At 43.1% G+C, this 19,827-nt stretch overlaps 1 protein-coding gene across 1 annotated transcript; it reads right to left on the reverse strand.

Moving 5' to 3' along the window:
* Positions 1 to 805: 805 nt before the first annotated feature.
* On the reverse strand, positions 806 to 19,334 carry LOC311329312 (glutamine-dependent NAD(+) synthetase-like; the record flags this gene model as incomplete). Its single annotated transcript, XM_084463173.1, has 3 exons — positions 806 to 922; positions 17,805 to 18,599; positions 18,996 to 19,334. 3 exons carry the CDS (start codon positions 19,332 to 19,334, stop codon positions 806 to 808), a joined length of 1,251 nt encoding a protein of 416 aa, XP_084319299.1.
* Positions 19,335 to 19,827: the final 493 nt, after the last annotated feature.

Consider the following 19,827-nt stretch of genomic DNA (forward strand, 5'->3'; position numbering starts at 1 on the left):
AGGTAGCCACCGTTTATACGGTAAAACTCAATCATAGAACGGCAGAAGCGGTCATGGATATGGATCGGAAGAGCGACAACGTTGTTACATTCCGTCCTCCCACCAAGAATAAGAGAGTGTGGGCCAGTGTAGGAAGAGAGGCGGAAGCCGTGATAGAAGAAGCTTTCGAGGAAGCGCTCAGGCGAGATCCAGAGCAGAAACCGCAGTGGGTCATTGTTATTGATAGGCATCCTCATCAGCGGAAACTGATTACCGTGATTATGAAAAAGAAGGGAGTTAAGGCAACCATCATCATGGACTTTATCCATGTACTTGAATATCTGAGGAAAGCCGGGTACTGCTTACACGACAAGGGTGATAGGCTATTGAAAGCATGGTGACAGAACGGTGCCTGAAGATACTCAGGTGGAGAGTCTGATAAGGTGTCCTAGGGAATCAGACAAAGTACGAGCAGTAGAGGTCTGACAAAATGGGAAGCCATTGATAAGTGTGCAGACTATCTTCAAAAAACCGTTCAAGGCTCTGTGATGACTAGGCGTTGGATGCTGACTATCCGATTGACAGTGGAGTCATTGAGGTAGCTTGCCGCCATTTGATCAATACCTACGGTTCTAACCTAGGTAAAGTGGAGTTTGCAATGGGCATAGGCTGTGTTGAAGCTAAGTTCACTGGATTCAAGTGGAGATTGGCAGGCGTATTGGAATCTCCATAAGGAATACTATCGCCTTTGTAATCATGGAGAACTAATGGATGTGGCGCCGTAGCGATGGAACCAGACCCAGACGTAATGGTGGCATGTTAGTGATCAGGGCTTCCCTGATCTGGATCTGGAGTCTTCCGGCACCTTTTGCTCAGACTTGAGAGCCTCGAACTCCTTCTTCAAGACTTCCAGACGCTCGCAGGTGTGCCTTAAAACAGCAACCTGAGTATCAAACTCATCACGGGTGACCAATTCTAGGCGGGATAGTGCACTACCGACCAGTGCTTTAATATTCTTTTCAATATCTTCCCGAGTCTGGCTTTTATCACTGTTGAAGATTTCACCGGCTTTTGCGGCAATGTTATTAATCAGTGCGGCTTTATCTATCATTGGTGTTCTTGGGCTGGCAGAATATTGGAAGTTGAGAGCATACCATACAAAGGCTACATGAATGAGCGACTGGGAGTACGCACTATATGGAACGTAGTCAAAGTTTTTAGGCTAACCGGTCATCATGGACATGTCGCCATTAACGTGACTGGCACAGGCTAAAAAACACCCTTTCTCTAACTCTTCCTGAGTCATGGAAGCCGTTGACATTCGTTTAATTCTGGCATTTTCTCCATGATATTTGCAGCTGCTACAAACGCCAAGCAAGCCGCAAAAATTGGAACCACTTCGGTTCCCAAGGACGGTTTGTTCTTTCTTGATGTTGACTTCTTTACCATCCATATTTAGCTGATACCTGCCGTATTTTGTTGTTCAGAAGAAGGCGCAGGCACACTTGGTACTGCTCGTGGAATACCTTTTCAGGGTTAACGTTAAGCTGCTTTTGGTGCGACTCTTTTGATACGACAATGCAGCCGCTAAAACAGCATGGTGCTCGATGTATCCGGTAACGGAAAAGAGACGATTTTATAATGATATAACGTCGTCAAACCAATAATTACACAACACTGTCACTTGTGAATGCATCCTACACCAATACCATCGATTATTCATTCTTCTCACCAGCTCGGGATCATTTGTACGCTATCATTCAGTACCTTTAATCCACTATCCAACAAGAGCATGGCACCATAGAGAGCTATATACAGATTGAAAGCAACGAAGTATTGCGTCTTCTCCTTCACTGGTATCTAGATAAGCAGGCCAATTATGAGCCGCAGTAATCGTCGGTAACTGGGAGCAGAGGAATCACGTCAGAAAAAATACCTACCGACAACTGACCAGCTTGTTTGGTTCTGTCGTAGTCAGGCTGAGCAGCTATAGGGAGCGGAAGCAATACAGAGCGTTTCCACTGTACGTCCAGTTAAACCTCGATGCTGACAAGCATTCTGATGCTGGGGGGGAAATTATCAGCGACGCAATGGATTACTTTTATGATCGAACGATTAAACGATATCATGAGAGTTGCCACGGTATGGTTGGAAAACGACAGACTATATAACTGGTAGCGGATAAGGCTCAAGACTTTGAGGCTTTTTACAAACAGCGCAAGGTTGTGATTGAGCAAACAGAAGACCTGCAGATCCTAAGTTTTTATGGTAAGGGCCTAGAGATGCGCCCAAAATGGTTGAGGGAAGCAACACGGAAGAATGCGCAAAAGAGTCAGCAGAAGATGCAAACTAGGCTCAGTCCGGGAGAAAAGAAATATCGCAAACTGGTATGGTTCTCTTGCTACGACGCCACATTCATTAGGTCTCCATGATTACTAAGGCGAGAGTACCCCTTGTGGAAGTTACAATACGCCTGCCAATCTCCATTTGAATCCAGTGAGCGTAGCTTCGACACAGCCTCTGCCTGCAAACTCCACTTTGCCCAAGTTAGATCCATACGGTCATTGATCAAATGGCGGCAAGCCCCCTAAATGACTCCACAGGCAACCGTATAGCCAGTATCCAGCGCCTTGTCATAGAAGAGACGGGACAGTTTTTCTGAAGATAGTCTACACACTTATCAATGGCCTCTAGTTTTGTCATACCTCTCTTGCTCGCACTTTGCTGGGTTCCCAATACCACCTTGTAAGACTCTATCCTGAGTAATCTTCAGTGACCGTTCTGCCACCCAGCTTTCAATAGTCTCATCCCCCTTGTTGTGTAAGCAGTGACCGGCTTTCCACAGATATTCAAGTACATGGATAAAGTCCATGATAATGGTTGCCTTAACTTTCTTTTTTTCATAATACAGGTGATCAGTTGCCGCTGATGAGGGTGCCAATCAATAATAATGACCAACTGCCGTTTCTGCCTAGGATTTCGCCTGAGCGCTTCCTCGAAAGATTCTTCTATCACGGCTTCCGCCTCTCTTTCTACACTGGCACACGCTCTCTTATTCCTAGTTGAAGTACGGAATTTAACAACGCTGTCGCTCTTCCAATTCATATCCATGACCGATTCTTCCTTCCGAGGATTGGGTTTTACCATATAATGGTGGCTACCGGTGCCATTCGGTTGCGATCTTTCTTCTCTCCTGAACTGCGTTTGGTTTGCAGCTTCTGCTGACTCTTTTGCGCGTTCTGCCTAGTTGCTTTCCTCAGCCATTCTTGGCGCATCGCCAAGCCCTTACCGTCAAAACTGATGATCTGCAGGTCTTCTGTTTGCTCAATCCTAACCTTGCGTGTTCGTAAAAAGCCTAAAAGTCTTGAGCCGTATCTGCTATCAGTTGCATAGCCTGTCGTTTTCCAACCATACTTTGGCAACTCTCACAATGTCGTTTAATCGTTCGATAATAAGAGCGATCCATAACATCGGTTACAATTTTTTCCCCTTATACCATCAGAGTACTTGTCAGTATTGAGGTTTAACTGAGCATCCAGCGGGAACACACTGGATTGCTTCTGCTGGATGTAATTGCGATGTATGACTATGACAGAACCAAACAAGCTGGTCAGTTGTCTGTAGGTATTTTCACTGACGTAATTTCTTTGTTCCCCATTGCTGCCAGTTACCGACGATTGCTGAGGCTCATCATTGGCCTGCTTATCCAAATACCTTTGGAGGAGAATGAGCAACATTTCGTTGCATTCAGTCCAGATATAGCTCTATATGGTGCCATGCTCTTGTTGGAGAGTGGATTCAAGGTGCTAAATGATAGCGTCCAACTGATCACAAGCTGGTGAAAAGAATGAATAATCGAGGGTATTGGCGCAGGATGCGTTCACAAGAGGCAGTGTTATGGAGTGATTGGTTTGACGACGTTATATCACCACGCAACCGTCTCTTTTTCGTTACCGTATATATCGAAAACCATGATGTTTTAGCGGCTGCATTGTAGTATCAAAAGAGCCACACCATATGCGTTTCAGCATGTTCCACAGTTTCCGGGAAAAGGAGCTGGAACTCTGGGCGTACAAGCACCTCGCTGATAATACCTGAGGGGTTGTAAGTGATGGCCTCGGTGCATTCAGAGGAATAGCCGACGTCGGACACACACATACAGCCGTGGTTACAGGTGGTGGTTACTAATCGATGGCTAATAAGTTGTTTACGTGGGTCAACACCATGATCGGGAACGTCAAACATTCTCTGAAAGGCAGGTACCATAAGATTAACCAGAAGTATCTGCCAAGATACCTTGCTGAATATTGTTATCGATTAGACCGGTACTGTGATTTGAACGAAATGGTATCAAGGCTTGGTTACATGACTGCACGAACTTACCTCGTGGCAGCAAAGCTCCTCAAGCTGGCTGTGGCACAATGGTCATCAGGTGCAATTATATAGCTGCTCACTTACTCTACCGGATTAGTTATTTTCACTTAAACCAGTCTGTGACCACTGGTTTTGGAAACCACTCTGTAATCGTATCCTTAAGCGTGTCTTTCCAGCCATCTGTCCAGCTATGGCTGCTTTTATCAGACTCAGGATCGTTAAAAGGAAGCAGCACGTAGGCAGATGTGTAATTGCCGGCTTTGTGGCTGGCAGTAATCTTGCTGTGACTGTCTCGTTCAGATTGATACACAGTAACGTCCATAGGGTTTCCTGTTTTCAACTCTACAGTAACCTTGCCGGTCTGGAATGCATTACATACCCCTTTAGTCATATAGAATGATGTGATGTTAGAACCGTGTGGTTGAGAAATGACAACCTCGGTTTCTAGGTGGTACTTCATGAAGGAGAGGCCAGTCACTTTGTCATCATCAATACCCTGTTTAATATGGAGCAGCTTTGTATTGATAAATCTGGGTATAAACGTTTTGTTTTCATCTTCCTCCTTTTGATATAAACGAGCGTTTTGTAAAGATCCTCGTTTAATGTTAACTGAGACTATGGCCCAGTCTCCCTGAACTTCAACAACCATGGATCCACAATGAAATTGATTGGCTTCTGCTCCAAACATATTATCGCTGTATGCGGTTAATGAAAGAGTGAGGGAAAGAAATACTGATACTGCTGTTGCCTTTCTGTACATAGTGAAAAACCTATTGCCTTTCTGTATGAAGGTTAACAATTTATGATGATGTATTTTATTTAGCACTAATTCAGATGGGGGTGGTTACCTTGCTACGACGCCCAATTCATTAGTTATTCATGATTACGAAAGTGAGAGCATTACTTATGGCAGTTCCAATACCCCTGCCAATCTCCACTTGAATCTAGGGAGCATAGCTTTAACATAGCCTCTGCCCCTTGAAAACTACACTTTGCCAAAGTTAGATACATGCGGTCATTGATCAAATGGAGGCAAGCTCCTTCAATGACTTCACTGGCAATCTGATAGCCAGCATCCAGAGCTTTGTCGTAGCATATCCTGTGACGGTTTTGTTGAAGATAGTCTGCACACTTATCGATAACCTAATGTTTTGTCAGACCGCTCTTGCTAGTACTTTGCCTGATTACCCGAGCCACTTTGTCAGACTCTCCCATGAGTATCTTCAGGGACCGTTTTGCCACCAAGCTTGCAATAGCCTCATTACTCTTGTGGTGTAAGCAGTGACTGGCTTTCCACAAATATTTAAGTACATGGATAAAGTCCATGATGATAGTTGCTTTAACTCCTTTCTTTTTCATAATCTAGGTAATCAGTTTACACTGATGAGTGTGCCAATTAATAACAATGACTCACTGCCGTTTCTGCTCCGGATCTCGCCTGAGCGCTTACTTGAAAGATCCTTCTCTCACAGCTTACGACTCTCCGTCCACACTTGCCATCACTCTCTTATGCCTAGATGGAGTATGTAATTTAACAACGTTATCGCTCTTCCGATTCATATCTATGACCGATTCTGTCGTTCGAGAATTTGATTTTACCGTATATAAAGGTGGCTACCTGTGCCATCAGTTTGGGATCTTTCTTTTCTCCAGGATTGAGTTTGGTTTACAGCTTCTACTGCCTCTTTTGCGCGTTCTTCCGTGTTGCTTCCCTCAACCATTCCTAGTGCATCACCATGGTCTTATCGTCAGAACTGATGATCTGCAGGTCTTCTGTTTGCTCAATTACAACCTTGAGCTGTTCGTAAAAAACCTCAAAGCCTTTAGCTGTATTCGCTACCAGTTGCATAGCCTATCATTTTCCAACCATACTTGGGCGACTCTACGATGTCGTTTAATCGTTCGATCATAAGAGTGATCCATCACAGCGCTGGCAATTTTTTTTCTCATGCTATCAGAGTACTTGTCAGTATTGAGGTTTAACTGAGCATCCAGCGGAAACACGCTGGATTGCTTCCTATGGCTGTAACTACGACAGAACCAAACAAGCTGGTCAGTTGTCGGGAGAGATTATTTTTGACGTGACTTCTCTGCTCACCGGCGCTATCAGTTACCGACGATTGCTGCGGTTCATCATTGTCCTGCTTATATAGATACCATTGAAGGAGAAGGCGCAACATTCAGTTGCCTTCAGTCTGGATATAGCCCTCTATGGTGCCATGCTCTTGTCGGATAGTTGATTCAAGGTGCTGAATGATTACGAGCTGGTGAGAAGAATGAATAATCGAGGGTATTGGCGCACGTGCGTTCACAAGAGACGGTGTTATGTAGTGATTGGTTTAACGACGTTATATCACCATAAACCCGTCTCTTTGTCGTTACCGGATATATCTAAAACCATGATGTTTTAGCGGCTGTATTGTCATATCAAAAGAGCAGCACTAAACGACAAAACCTGCTTTAATGAGATCATCAAAAAACACTCGTCATGCTTCAAAGAGGCCTTGAATAATCACTAGATGGTAGTGGATGCGGCACTGTATGTTACCGAAACCATTCAGTCTCTAGATCAGCAAAAACAGCCATTTATCACGCTAGTTTCCATGAATATCAAGGAGGCAAAAGAGTTAGTTAAAAAAGCGCCTTCTATGTCACTGTAGCCTGTTGAAGGCCATGATGATTATTACTCTGCTAAAGTATCTTCCTGTTCTGGAGAGGTTGAGTAACGTTGGGTTCTGTTCCGGAATGATAATCGAAGGCTCAGTGACTAGAAAGCACTGACCAAAAGGGTACAGAAAAAGTCACTGGAGTAGGCCGGTAATCTGGGGAAACTGGGCAAAAAGGCATTTCGTTGCCGGGATGGTGCTTTGAAGGCATTTTCTCTCTGGCAAAAACAATGTAAATACTGTCAAAGCTCAGAGCCAGAGGTTATCAGTAAGCTCGGCTATGGGAAAAAAGGCCGTCCATCGACGGATAGTGAACCTGATCATAGGAATACCATGTACAAGCAGTCTGCTGAGTAATATGCGAGAAGTACGAGGATGCAGAGGCTTCATTGGTTGCTTTATTATGGGCACGCATGACCTGAATCAGGACGATCTGAATGCAGGTGAATTGTTGTCTACCTATTAGGCGCAGCAACATGTTGAAAGAGGATTTCTATTTCTGAAGAGCCAGAATTTCTTGGTATCGCACCTTTACCTTAAAAAGCTTGAACGCATTGAAGCATTGCTGATGGTAATGACACTCTGTCTGATGGCTATGCTGCTTTACAGCACAGAATCACACATGAGTTGAACAGACAAAGCCGATTCTCTCTAAATCATAAGACAAAGCCATGCCAACCATACAGCCAGATGGGTATTATTCTGTTTTCAGGGAATTAATGAGTTAACGATCAATAATTAAGAGCTACATGTGGTTGGCTTGAAGGAAAAACTATGGGTGTGGTGCCATCGCTACGACGCCCCATTCATTAGTTCGCCATGATTACGAAGGCGAGAGCATTCTCTATGGAAGTTCCAATACGTCTGCCAATATCCACTTGAATCCAGTGAGCATAGCTTCAACACAGCCTATGCTTCTTGTAAACTCCATTTCGCCTCAGTGAGATCCATACGATCATTGATCAAATGGAGGCAAGCTCCCTCAATTACTCCACTGGCAGTCGGATAGCCAACATTCAGCGGCTTGTCATAGCAAAGACATGGACGGTTTTGTTGAAGATAGTCTGCACACTTATCAATGGCTTAACGTTTTGTCAGACCTATCTTGCTCGCACTTTGCCGGATTCCCCTAACCACCTTGTCAGACTCTCCCATGAGTATCTTCATGGACCGTTCTGCCACTAAACTTGCAATAACCTTATACCCTTTGTCGTGTAAGCAGTGACCGGCTTTCCACAGATATTCAAATACATGGATAAAGTCCATGATGAGGCTTGCCTTAACTACCTTATTTTTCATAATACCGGTAATCAGTTTCCGCCGATTAGGGTACCTATCAATAGTAATAACCAACTGCCGTTGCTGCTCATGATCTCTCCTGAGAGCTTCTTAGAAAGCTACTTCTATCACGGCTTCCACCTCTCTTTCTACACTAGCCAACATTCCCTTATTCCTGCTGGGAGGACGTAATTTAACAATATGGTTGCTCTTCCAATTCATATCCATGACCGATTTTGCCGTTCGAGGTTTGGGTTGTACCGTATAAATGGTGGCTACCTGTGCCATTTGTTTGCGATCTTTATTCTCTCCAAGACTGAGCCGTGTTTGCAGCTTATGCTGACTCTTTTGCGCGTTCTTCTTGGTTGCTTACCTCAACCATTCTTGGCGCATTACTCCAAGCCTTACCGTCACAACTGAGGATCTGCAGGTTTGCTGTTTGCTCAATCCCAACCTAGCGCTGTTCGTAAAAAAACTCAAAGTCTTGAGCCGTATCCGCACCAGTTGCACAGCCTGTCGGTTTCCAACCATATCGTGGCAACTCTCACGAGGTCGTTTAATCGTTCGATCATAATAGCGATCTATCATATAGCTGACAATTTTTCCCCTCATGCCATCGTAGTACTGGTAAGTATTGAGGTTTAACTTAGCATCCTTCGGAAACACGCCGGATTGCTTCTACTGGCTGTAACTGCGACGCTTGGCTACGACAGAACCAAACAAGCTGGTCAGTCGTCGGAAGGTATTTTGGCAGATGTGATTTCTTTTCTTCCCGTCGCTACCAATTACTGATGATTGCTGCGGCTCATCATTGACCTGTTTATCCAGATCCCCTTGGAGGAGACGGCGCAACACTAGTTGCCTTCAGTCCTTATATAGCTCTCTATGGTGTCATGCTCTTGTTGGAGAGTGGATTCAAGGTGCTGAATGATAGCGTCCAAATGATCACGAGCTGGTTAGAAGAATGAATAATCGATGGCATTGACGCAGGATACATTCACAAGAGACGGTGTCATGTAGTTGTTGGTTTGACGACGGTATATCACCATAAAGCCGTCTCTTTTACGTTACCTGATAGATCGACAACCATGATATTTTAGTAGTTGCATTGTCGTATCAAAAGAGGCTCTTCCAATGTCTTTTACCGTTCGGACAGTGGGATTCAGGAAAATATTAATGGGGGTGGTGAAAAGCAGTAAATAAAGTGTCCGGAAAATCCTAGTCATATCATAACTTGGTATTCTGGACCGCACTCTACGCAGTATCAGAATCAAGATTGAAGAAGTTGCAGTAGACTTTGAGAGTGAAGCTGCACCTACCGGTAATGGTGTCATATCTGATCTTGAAAAGATGGTATTTACCGAGTTTGATAAACACCAAAAATGCCCTACTTGCTAAGGTATTCAACGTGAGTTTGACGCTTAGAAAGCCATTGGACACCTTCTGTTAGTACCGAAACATCAATATGTGGCTTTATTGGCTGCCGTTAATAGGAAATTAATCATGCCATCAAGTTTACAGCAAAGTGAAATGGTGAACGGTGTCTAGTATGTGCGATCTGCGGAATATTCTCCTACTGATTATTTACGCTTTCTATTACTGCCAGTTTCCTCAACATCACTTTATCAGAGGCCTTCAGTTCTTTTGGCTTCATATTGTTCCTGACTTTAATTACCTAGTTCAGGCCTTTCTCCTGCAACCAGGCTACCAACTTCTCAGAGACATAGCCCTTATCTCCATAAATTCAACCAGTTAACTTTTCTATGAGATCTGGTACTGGTTTACGGTTATAGGTGTTAGCCGTTGTCAGGCAAAATGTTAGAATTTCTCCAAGATGGTTAATGATAATGTGTAACTTTAAACCAAACTTCCACCATGTAGACGTTTTTCCCCCGTTAGCCTCTTTACTGAAAACCTTGTGGCTGTTGATCCTATGGTTGTCACAGACAACGATGGGCGTTGAATCAATGAATGACAGGACAGTTGGTTGCCACATGCACTAAGACTTTAGATAAACCGTTAGTGGTATCAAAGCCTGTTTCATTAATTCTACAAAGCGATTGTAGGATACTAAGTTCTGGAAATAGTTTGATTTATGTTGTGTGATCAGTTTCTAGTAATAGTGCTTGAACTTGCTCAAGACACTATGATAGGAATAGGTTCTGATGGTCATTATTTCACTAAGCGATAATGTTGGTAGCCTTGTAGCCTTACTTTGAATAACAGATGAGTTGTTTATGCAATTGTGGTTCAAAGGTTATGCAGAAATCATCAACATCACAGAATACCATAACAATAGACACGGAATTCTCCAGTTCGTTATCTATGGTTTGGTATCCAAAAGATAGTTTAGTGGCTGTGGCTTACCTGTCTTTCGCTATCGCGCGTACGTTATTTACCATATCCAACATGTAAATTCTTACCATAGCCACTTTAAACGCTGGTTAGGCTGTATATGTCGCTGAGCTGCAACAGAGTACCTGTCACATTATCTGGAATGGAGTAGAGATTTGACGGGAGCTGTAAAGCAACTGTCGGTCGTTGGATTAATAGAATAACTGAACACTGGTGTCCCCAACCAGTAAGGGAACCTTAACCGTCATTAGTTATGCGTGCATCAACATATTCAGCTATCTTTGGCTCTAGGCATGTTGCGGCAACCAAGCCAAGGTAATCAAGCCACTAATCTGGTACTGGAAAGGCTGTATCAGGATTTTCTTGAATGCCTTTCACTGTTTGGGAAGTGGGATTCAGGAGAATATCAATTGTGGTGGTGAACAGCCGTCATATGTTTCAAACGATTCAGATTTGAAACTGAACAACATGATTAACATGGTTAGCGAATTAAGTTTTCGATTCAGCATTAACGAGATGTTAGACTTTGCTTACTTCCCAAAAAAGTCGAACATTCTCTAATTTCTAAGGGCTTCAGCCCATACGACTATATGACCAAACTATGGGGAACCGAGAATAATGCCCAACTTACACGGCGATAGTAGACAGATTAAGCATAAATATGTTGCTATAACGACACTATTTACGCTGCCACCCTTGCTAAGTCAGGGATTTTAAACTTTCATGGACTCTAAAAAAGTCGAACATCGCGTACATTATCAACCTCCAAGAACAGGACTTATATAAATTACTCCCAAGGTCTGATTGGAGTTGGCTCCAGTGCTATCAATTCTAGCTTCACTATCAATTTCATAAACTAGACTAACATATTTACCTACACTATAGCCTGCAGGTGGTGGAGCTTCGGAAATATATCGTAGTGTTACCGTCTGACAGATTTCTCCTGTGGTACCGCAACCAGAAGAGTGAACTATGCTGACAAGATTTTGTTCACCAGACAAGGTATTATAAAAGTGAACCTGATTCTCTTCTAAATATTTAACTTGGGCTTCCAGTTCACTGTAGGCAACATGATATACTTTCATGGTTCTTTGCTCATTACCAACTTTCCGTTCTTCCATCATAGCCATTTCCATAACGAAAAGGCCGGAGAAAAGCATGATAAGGATGGATATCATGGTAATCAACAAAAACGATCCTTTCTGCTTGTCTTTTAATATCATTTCGACCACCATTTAAATACCAGAATTATTCAGGTGAACAGCAGTACTGAATTGAAACCTTGGAATATTATCCGTAAACAACTGATCTCCGCTTTCTAAAAGATTGTACCGTCTGGATCTGACATACATGAATTCAGATTCAAACCCAGATCCAACCAACACAGCGACTCGAATGCTACGAATATTTCTCCAATCTGTAATTGAGTCGGCAGTCAAATATTTGGTTACATGATTTGATCCAGTTGTTGTTAATCCATATAAAACTTGTAATTTTTCTACTCCATGAACCAAAGGAATGGCAACCCCTCTTGGCATTTCCGCCAGCACATCATAACTCCGGCAAAATAGAGCGTGAATATTATCATGTCTAGCATCTACATCTATGAAATAGACATTCGCTATAACTGCACCAAGTGTTGTAATGGCATTACCTGTACAGTCAAAACCACTGGTAGGTTCATACTGTACCGCCACTCTGTCGTTGATAATGCCACCACCATCCATAGTACAAACGGAATCGCCTTCACAGGCGCCTAAATAAAGAGGCACTATAGGAGCACCTCCATGATTTGACTTGTACCCTGACATTCGTAAATCACGGCTCAAAATATACAGAGCATGACGACCACTCTGCTGAACCAGAGAAATATACTCATTGGTTTTGGTTGATCGATTGTTATTAACAGTCAACTGTAATACGCTGCCTGTAACAATCAAGCCAAGAACCATGGACAGCATCATTTCAATTAGACTAAATCCATTATGTCTGCCCATTAACCAACATCCTTTAAAGTTCACTGACCTACGGCATAGGCGTAGGCTTATTTGATTACGCTCTTTAATGGCTTTTATTGCGGAAAAGGGCGCTCATACCAATCAAGATAATGCTGATCTAGATTGAAGTCATTCTTTTCTTGATCTCTGATGTACGTTCTCACAATTTCTTCATCCAGTTTAACTGTAGAGATAAAGTAGCCTATTGCCCAGAGGTGCTCGCTATTGAAGTTTCTTTGCTTGCCTTTAAAGTTCTTTGCAATCTCAATTGTGTACTTTCCCTTCAGGTAACCAACCACTTGTGTGACTGGATATTTCGTATGGATACTAATGTACATATGTACATGATCTGACATCAAATTTTCCCTCCCCTACACTAAATATTGCAACCTTGTCTTCTGGCAACTTAATTGGAAATTGCTCCAAGATACTTCCTGTGCATTCCGTCAATAACCTTACGACGTCTCTTCGGAATAAAGACAAGGTGATACTTACAATCACATCGCGTATGGGCAAAACCATTGTAATTTCGCATTAAGTTTCTTCTACTTTTTTTGGTCGAAATATGAAGATTAGCTACCGTCGTCACGGTAAAACCTATGCTATTCACCCGGCATAGCCTTTGGTTTATAAGATGTTAATTATTCCCGCATGAAAGAAAGATCTACCTTCTGACGTGATGAAAAAACGCCTCCAGCAGCGCCTCTTGAATCCCACGAAACACGCACTACTACAATATCCCCTGTTGTGCATGATCCGGAGCATCCAATCTCAAGTTCAGGTGCAATTATATCAGACAGTGGAGAGCTACCTCTACACATGAGTTGATGAACGTCATACTCAGCCATTTCAGTCGGAGAGCAAGTCCGGCCCAAACATGAGGTTGGTGGAGAAGAGCACAATGCTTCAATGTTGCGAGTTGATGAAGAGGCAGCCTGATACCTCCCAGCATCAAGGCCTGCAATATTTGCCTGCACTAGTTCTAAAGCTGCATTTGCCAGCCATACAGCCTGAGAGCGCTGAGCGCTGTCATGATTGACTTTGATAGCCTGCCCCTGCAGACCAACAATAGCCGTAACACCACTCACAAAAATCAATACCCCAATCATCACTTCAACTAACCCAACCCCATGCTGTCGAATATAATAGCCAGTCATATTGGAAACACCACGACATGTTAAATAAAGAGAAACCTGATGGGATTCATTATTCATGGGCAGATTACCCCATCCATTTTGCGAATGAGTCCAGCAGCAGAAATACTGACCAATCTTTCAGGAAGAGATCTTGAAGGGACAGCACATAATGTAAAGCTGCCAGCTCCAACAGGACTTCCCCTAGGAATAAATGTTAATCGTGATCCACCAGTCCAGTAAATATTTACTGGGCTATTAACTTTTCCATAAATCATAATAACCTCCTCACCAGAGTCGATTTGATTGTTATTATTTGGATTTACAAAAACGACCCATCCATCAGCCCAATTAATACCATAATCGCATGACGCTCCAGACTCAGAACGGCATACGCTGATTATTTCAGATCTTGTAATAGCTTCACTTCTAGCAAGAGCCACACTGGAAAAAATTCGCTGATTCAAGTAATCAAGTTTAAATTGTTCGGCTAAATAACCAAGTGGAACAATCATATTAACCATGATGGCTATTAATACAACTGTAATCATAAGTTCAATTAATGTAAAACCTTTCATTGCCTGATAAGCAACTGGTTTTAAAGAAGTCAACGATGGCATCCCTTTCTTTGAATAAAAAATCAAGTTACAACTTGACTAACAGGAATAATTAGAACACCTCACACCACCCAAAATTTACAATAAATAAACACTCCCAATTAAATTTAGTTAAGAAATTACGAGTAATGATTAAGTAAATGACCAATGGTATTAAAACACAGACAAAGATAATAAAATCATTTACCGGAATCATCTTGATGAATTTAAAATTTTTAAAGAACCTTCATAATCATCTAAATTCCTACAATTAATACATAATACTGTCTTTCACCACCACTATCATGAATATACCGACTTGTAAAAAGCACATAAAATTTGTATGGTCGTACATTGTCTTTTGGTGTGGTGCCCTTGCTATGACAATGGAGCCCTTAGGACATAAGGATTTTCGATATATCAGGTAACGAAAACGAGACGGTTTTATGGTGCGATGACGTTGTCAAACCAATAACTCCATAACACTGTCTCCTGTGAATGCATTCTGCGCCAATACCATAGATTATTCATTCTTCTCCCCAGCAGCTCGTGATCATTTGGATGCTATCATTCAGCACCTTGAATCAACTCTCCAACAAGAGCATGGTACCATAGATAGCTAACGTGCGTTCGCTGAGATAATCATTTACGCTACATAGGATTAAGCCTTTTTGTACATATTCATGTTACAGGGGAAAAGTGATTTTAGTACTTTATTGACAGGTAAAGGATCAGAAGGAGCCATTGGGCACTTTTCAAAAAAACGTCACTATGCCTCAAACCATTAAAATCCAAGGGCTATAGCCATAATTGAAGCGTAGAACTCACGTTAAATATCAAAACATACATGAGATGAGTCGTCAACCTTACAGTGATCGGCGCATTAAAGACGATCTGGCTGATATGGGCAAACATGTCAGTCGGCAGAAGATTCGGCGCTTGATGAATGAAGAAAACATCGTTTGCAAAACCAAACGGAAGTTTAAAGCAACCACAAATTCTTGCCTTGACAAACCAGTGGCAGAACATTTGCTAGATAGAGATTTTCAGCTGGCACCGCCAAATCAGGCGTGTGCTGGCGACATTGCGTATGTGTCAACTCGTGATGGCTGATTGTACCTGTCTGTCTTCATCGACGTGTGTTCCATTGGCGTTGTGGGTTGGTCTATGAGCAACAGAACGACAGCAACGCTGGTCACTGACTCGCTGGGAATGGCGATGTGGAAGCGCAGCCAGCGGAGAGGTCTTTTGATTCACAGTGATTTGGGTAGTCAATATATCTCTGATCGCTATCACCAGTTGCTTAACAACAAATTTTATATGTGCAGCATTAGTCGTAAAGGGAACTGCTTGGATAATGCTGTAGCCTAGAGCTTCTTTCATACACTGAAGACAGAACTGACTCATCATGAGGACTTCCTGACGAGGGAAGAGGCAAAGCAGGCAAAGCAGGCAAAGCAGGCAATATTTTGAATGTATCTCAGTGTTTTATAATCGACAGAGAAAGCACTTGACTAATGGCTACTTGGTACCGTTCGTGTGTGAACAAAAACTTGCTATGGAAACGTAGAAAACTACCCGTAAAATCCTTGCCACATTATACAGGCTCAGAGCAAAAGAAACAAAAGGCAAACTTACGGATTAAACTGGCTTCCGGTTCTACTCAGATTTTGGAGTTAAATCGCAATTGATCATCCAGAAACCATCTCCCCATTGACCAAATGGTTTGATTATGGGTGTAGTCATGCCACTATTATACCATTTAAATTTTAGATAGCTGACTGAAAAATGATTGGCCAGCGCCACTGATACCATAATGGAACCATGTGAATGTCACCGGTTATTGAACTTATTGAGACCTCTACACCTTACCTACTCTTTGTTCTGACTATCATCGGCCTGATTGTCGGAAGCTTTCTAAATGTGGTAATTCACCGGTTACCTATCATGATGGAAAGGCAGTGGCAGCAGCAGAGTGAGGCCATTTTACACCCAGAAAAAGAGCCAGACCAGCTGCCTGCCTATAACCTAGTCGTTCCAACTTCTACCTGTCCGTCATGTCAGCACAAAATTCTGCCATGGGAAAATATCCCTGTAATCAGCTACCTCTTTTTAAGAGGAAAGTGCTCTGCCTGTAAGACAGCAATATCTTTTCGGTATCCAACCATTGAGATTATCAGTGCTGTTATGACCGCAGTCATTGGTCTTACCTATGGTTTCACATTAGAGACCCTTATCTTCTGTCTGTTTAGCTGGGCACTGCTAACCATGACCATGATTGACTATGATACCCAGCTATTGCCAGACGATATTACACTACCTCTCGTCTGGGCAGGACTGATTGTGAATAGTTTTGGCCTCATCGTAAGCTTGGAGCGGGCGCTGTGGGGAGCCGTTGCCGGTTATTTGGCATTGTGGAGTGTTTACTGGGTATTCAAGCTTATCACCGGTAAGGAAGGTATGGGTTATGGGGACTTCAAATTGCTAGCAGCACTAGGGGCTTGGCTTGGCTGGGTTAAACTGCCGCTGATCATCCTTATCTCCTCTCTAGTAGGAACGGTTGCTGCCGTATTGCTGATCGTTACGAGATGTCAGGAGCAATCAAACCACATACCTTTTGGCCCATATCTAGCCATTGCCGGCTTTATCGCATTGATCTGGGGAGACAAGCTAATTGAAGCCTACCTGAGTTTCTCTGGACTGAACTGATGAAAAGAACCCTATCTAAGCCTGATCGTTCTTTTACTATCGGTATTACTGGCGGCATTGGTAGTGGTAAAACGGCAGTGGCAGACTTTTTTGTCAGTAAAGGTATTGCCATGGTCGATGCGGATATCGCGGCAAGGGTTGTCGTAGAACCTGGGAAAGCAGCACTTCTTGTAATTGAGCAGCGCTACGGCTCAGATATTCTGATTAGTGATTGTCTTGATCGCAGAAAGCTAAGAACTATCATTTTTGATGATTCACATGAGAGAGAGTGGCTTGAAAAACTGTTGCACAAGCAAATTCTGGAACAGATTATTTATGATCTAAAGAGGGTTGAATCAGCTTATGCCGTATTGGTTTCCCCTCTGATGCTGGAAACCAATCAACATGAGCTGGTAGACCGAGTACTTGTAGTGGATGTGCCAGAGAACATCCAGATAGAGAGAACCATGGCTCGCGATAATATGACCGAAGAGCAAACCAAACAGATCCTCAACAGTCAGATTCAGCGGGAGCAGAGGGTAGTCAAAGCCGATGACCTAGTTGATAACAGTGGCTCTTTAGAACAGCTGCATCAGTCATTGGAAAAGCTGCATCAATTTTACCTGAGCCTTATTTGAGGCTTAGATTATCGGATAAAGACTCTTAAACCCCTAGCTCCCAACCATTCGTAATAGGATAACGACGGTCACGCCCAAAGCCTCTTGTGGTAATCCTAACCCCAATAACAGTTTGGCGACGCTTGTATTCGTTGATATCCACCAGCCTCAGAACTCGATACACCGTATCCGAATCAAACCCTTCTTTGACAATGGCCTCGGCACTATGATCATGCTCAATGTAGAGTTCAAGAATACGATCGAGTTCATCATAAGGAGGAAGGCTGTCTTCATCCACTTGGCCTAGTGCCAGTTCAGCTGACGGTGGACGATCAATAACCCTCTTGGGAATCACATAGCCACGGGTATTGCGGTATTCTGAAAGCTTAAACACCAAGGTTTTTGGTACATCTTTCAGAACATCAAAGCCTCCGGCCATATCACCGTAAAGAGTGGTATAGCCCACTGCTATTTCGCTCTTGTTCCCTGTAGTAAGTACCAGATAACCTTTCTTGTTGGAAATGGCCATCAGCATAACGCCGCGGCAACGAGACTGCAGGTTTTCTTCCGTAGTATCTCGACCATAGCCGACAAACTCGGCATTTAGAGCATACATAAAAGCATCGCACATAGGCTCAATAGGCAAAATCTTATATTCCACACCCAGAATTTTTGCCTCTTCCTCAGCATCTTCAAGACTTATATCAGATGTGTAATGGTAAGGCATCATTACCGCTTGAACAAAATCTTTACCAAGAGCATCTGTAGCAACCGCCAGAGTCAATGCTGAATCAATGCCACCAGACAGACCAAGGACGATGCCTTTAAAGCCATTTTTATTTACATAGTCTCTGACCCCGGTAACCAGTGCATCATATACCATGGAGCAAACTTCAGGTATCACCTCAACTTCACCCTGATCGAAGGTAAGAGAGTCTTTATCAAAAGTCACACAGTAGAGTTCTTCAGGAAAATACGGCGCTCTAAAGGCTAATTCGCCATTACCATTCATGGCGAAAGAGCCGCCATCAAAGACCAGCTCATCCTGGCCACCGACAAGGTTGGTATAAAGCACAGGAAGTCCTGATTCAAGGCAACGCTCTCTGACCACATGGTGACGAAGGGACTGCTTGTTCATATGAAAAGGTGAAGCATTCAGACTAACAATCAAATCTGCTCCGGCTTCTTTGGCCATGTGCACAGGCCCCTGATACCAGAGATCTTCACATATCAAAAGCGCAATATTCACACCTTTACAGGAGTAAATAACCGTACCATGACCTTCTACAAAATAACGCTTTTCATCGAAAACCTGATAATTTGGCAAGTACTGTTTCCCATAACGGGCAAGAACTTCGCCATCTCGCATCACCAGCGCCTGATTCTCAAGCCCGTGAGCACCCATCAAGGGAACACCGATAATCAGATCAATCCCATTAACCACCATTAGCCGGCTCAAAGCCTTCTCCACTCTGACCATAAGACTTGGGCGCAACAACAGATCTTCCGGTGGATAACCGGAAATAGTCAACTCTGGAAAGACAATAACATCCGCATCCAGCTGATCCTGGGCCTGCTCGGCAGCCTCAATAACACGAGTGGTGTTCCCATAAATGTCGCCCACCATCAGATTCAGCTGGGCCATGACCATATTGAGCTTTGCTGACATGGAAATACCTGTCTACCCATTTGTTAAAAACATAGGCTCGAATACATCAATCACCTTAAGGGTCGGTATTGTCTTGCAAGTGTCACCGTCTGTAAATTGAAATACTGGAAGAAAGACATATAGCCATTAATGAACAAAATGAAGTTATTAGAAAATAAGCGTGGTTGCAGGCTTAAAGCAAAGTGGTTTTAACCATCCGATCCAAAATTGAAGTCCATACGTTCTGAAGGGGACTGCATATAGCTACCCTGAATAAAGTCTGCTCCAAATTGCCATACATGAGTCATATCCTCGGCTGTCTCAATACCTGGTACAATGACTTTTTTCCCATGGGCATTAATGGCTTTAATAATTTTCTGCAATTCTTCGACATTATCACTCTCTCTTAGACCTTCAGTGAAAGATTGGTCAAGCTTTACCAAATCAATATCCAGATGTGAAATAGCTTCCAGCGGATTAAGGCTGCAACCGAATT

The sequence above is a fragment of the Borostomias antarcticus genome (genome assembly GCF_949987555.1).
Source record: "Borostomias antarcticus genome assembly, contig: scaffold_77, whole genome shotgun sequence".
NCBI lineage: Eukaryota > Metazoa > Chordata > Actinopteri > Stomiiformes > Stomiidae > Borostomias > Borostomias antarcticus.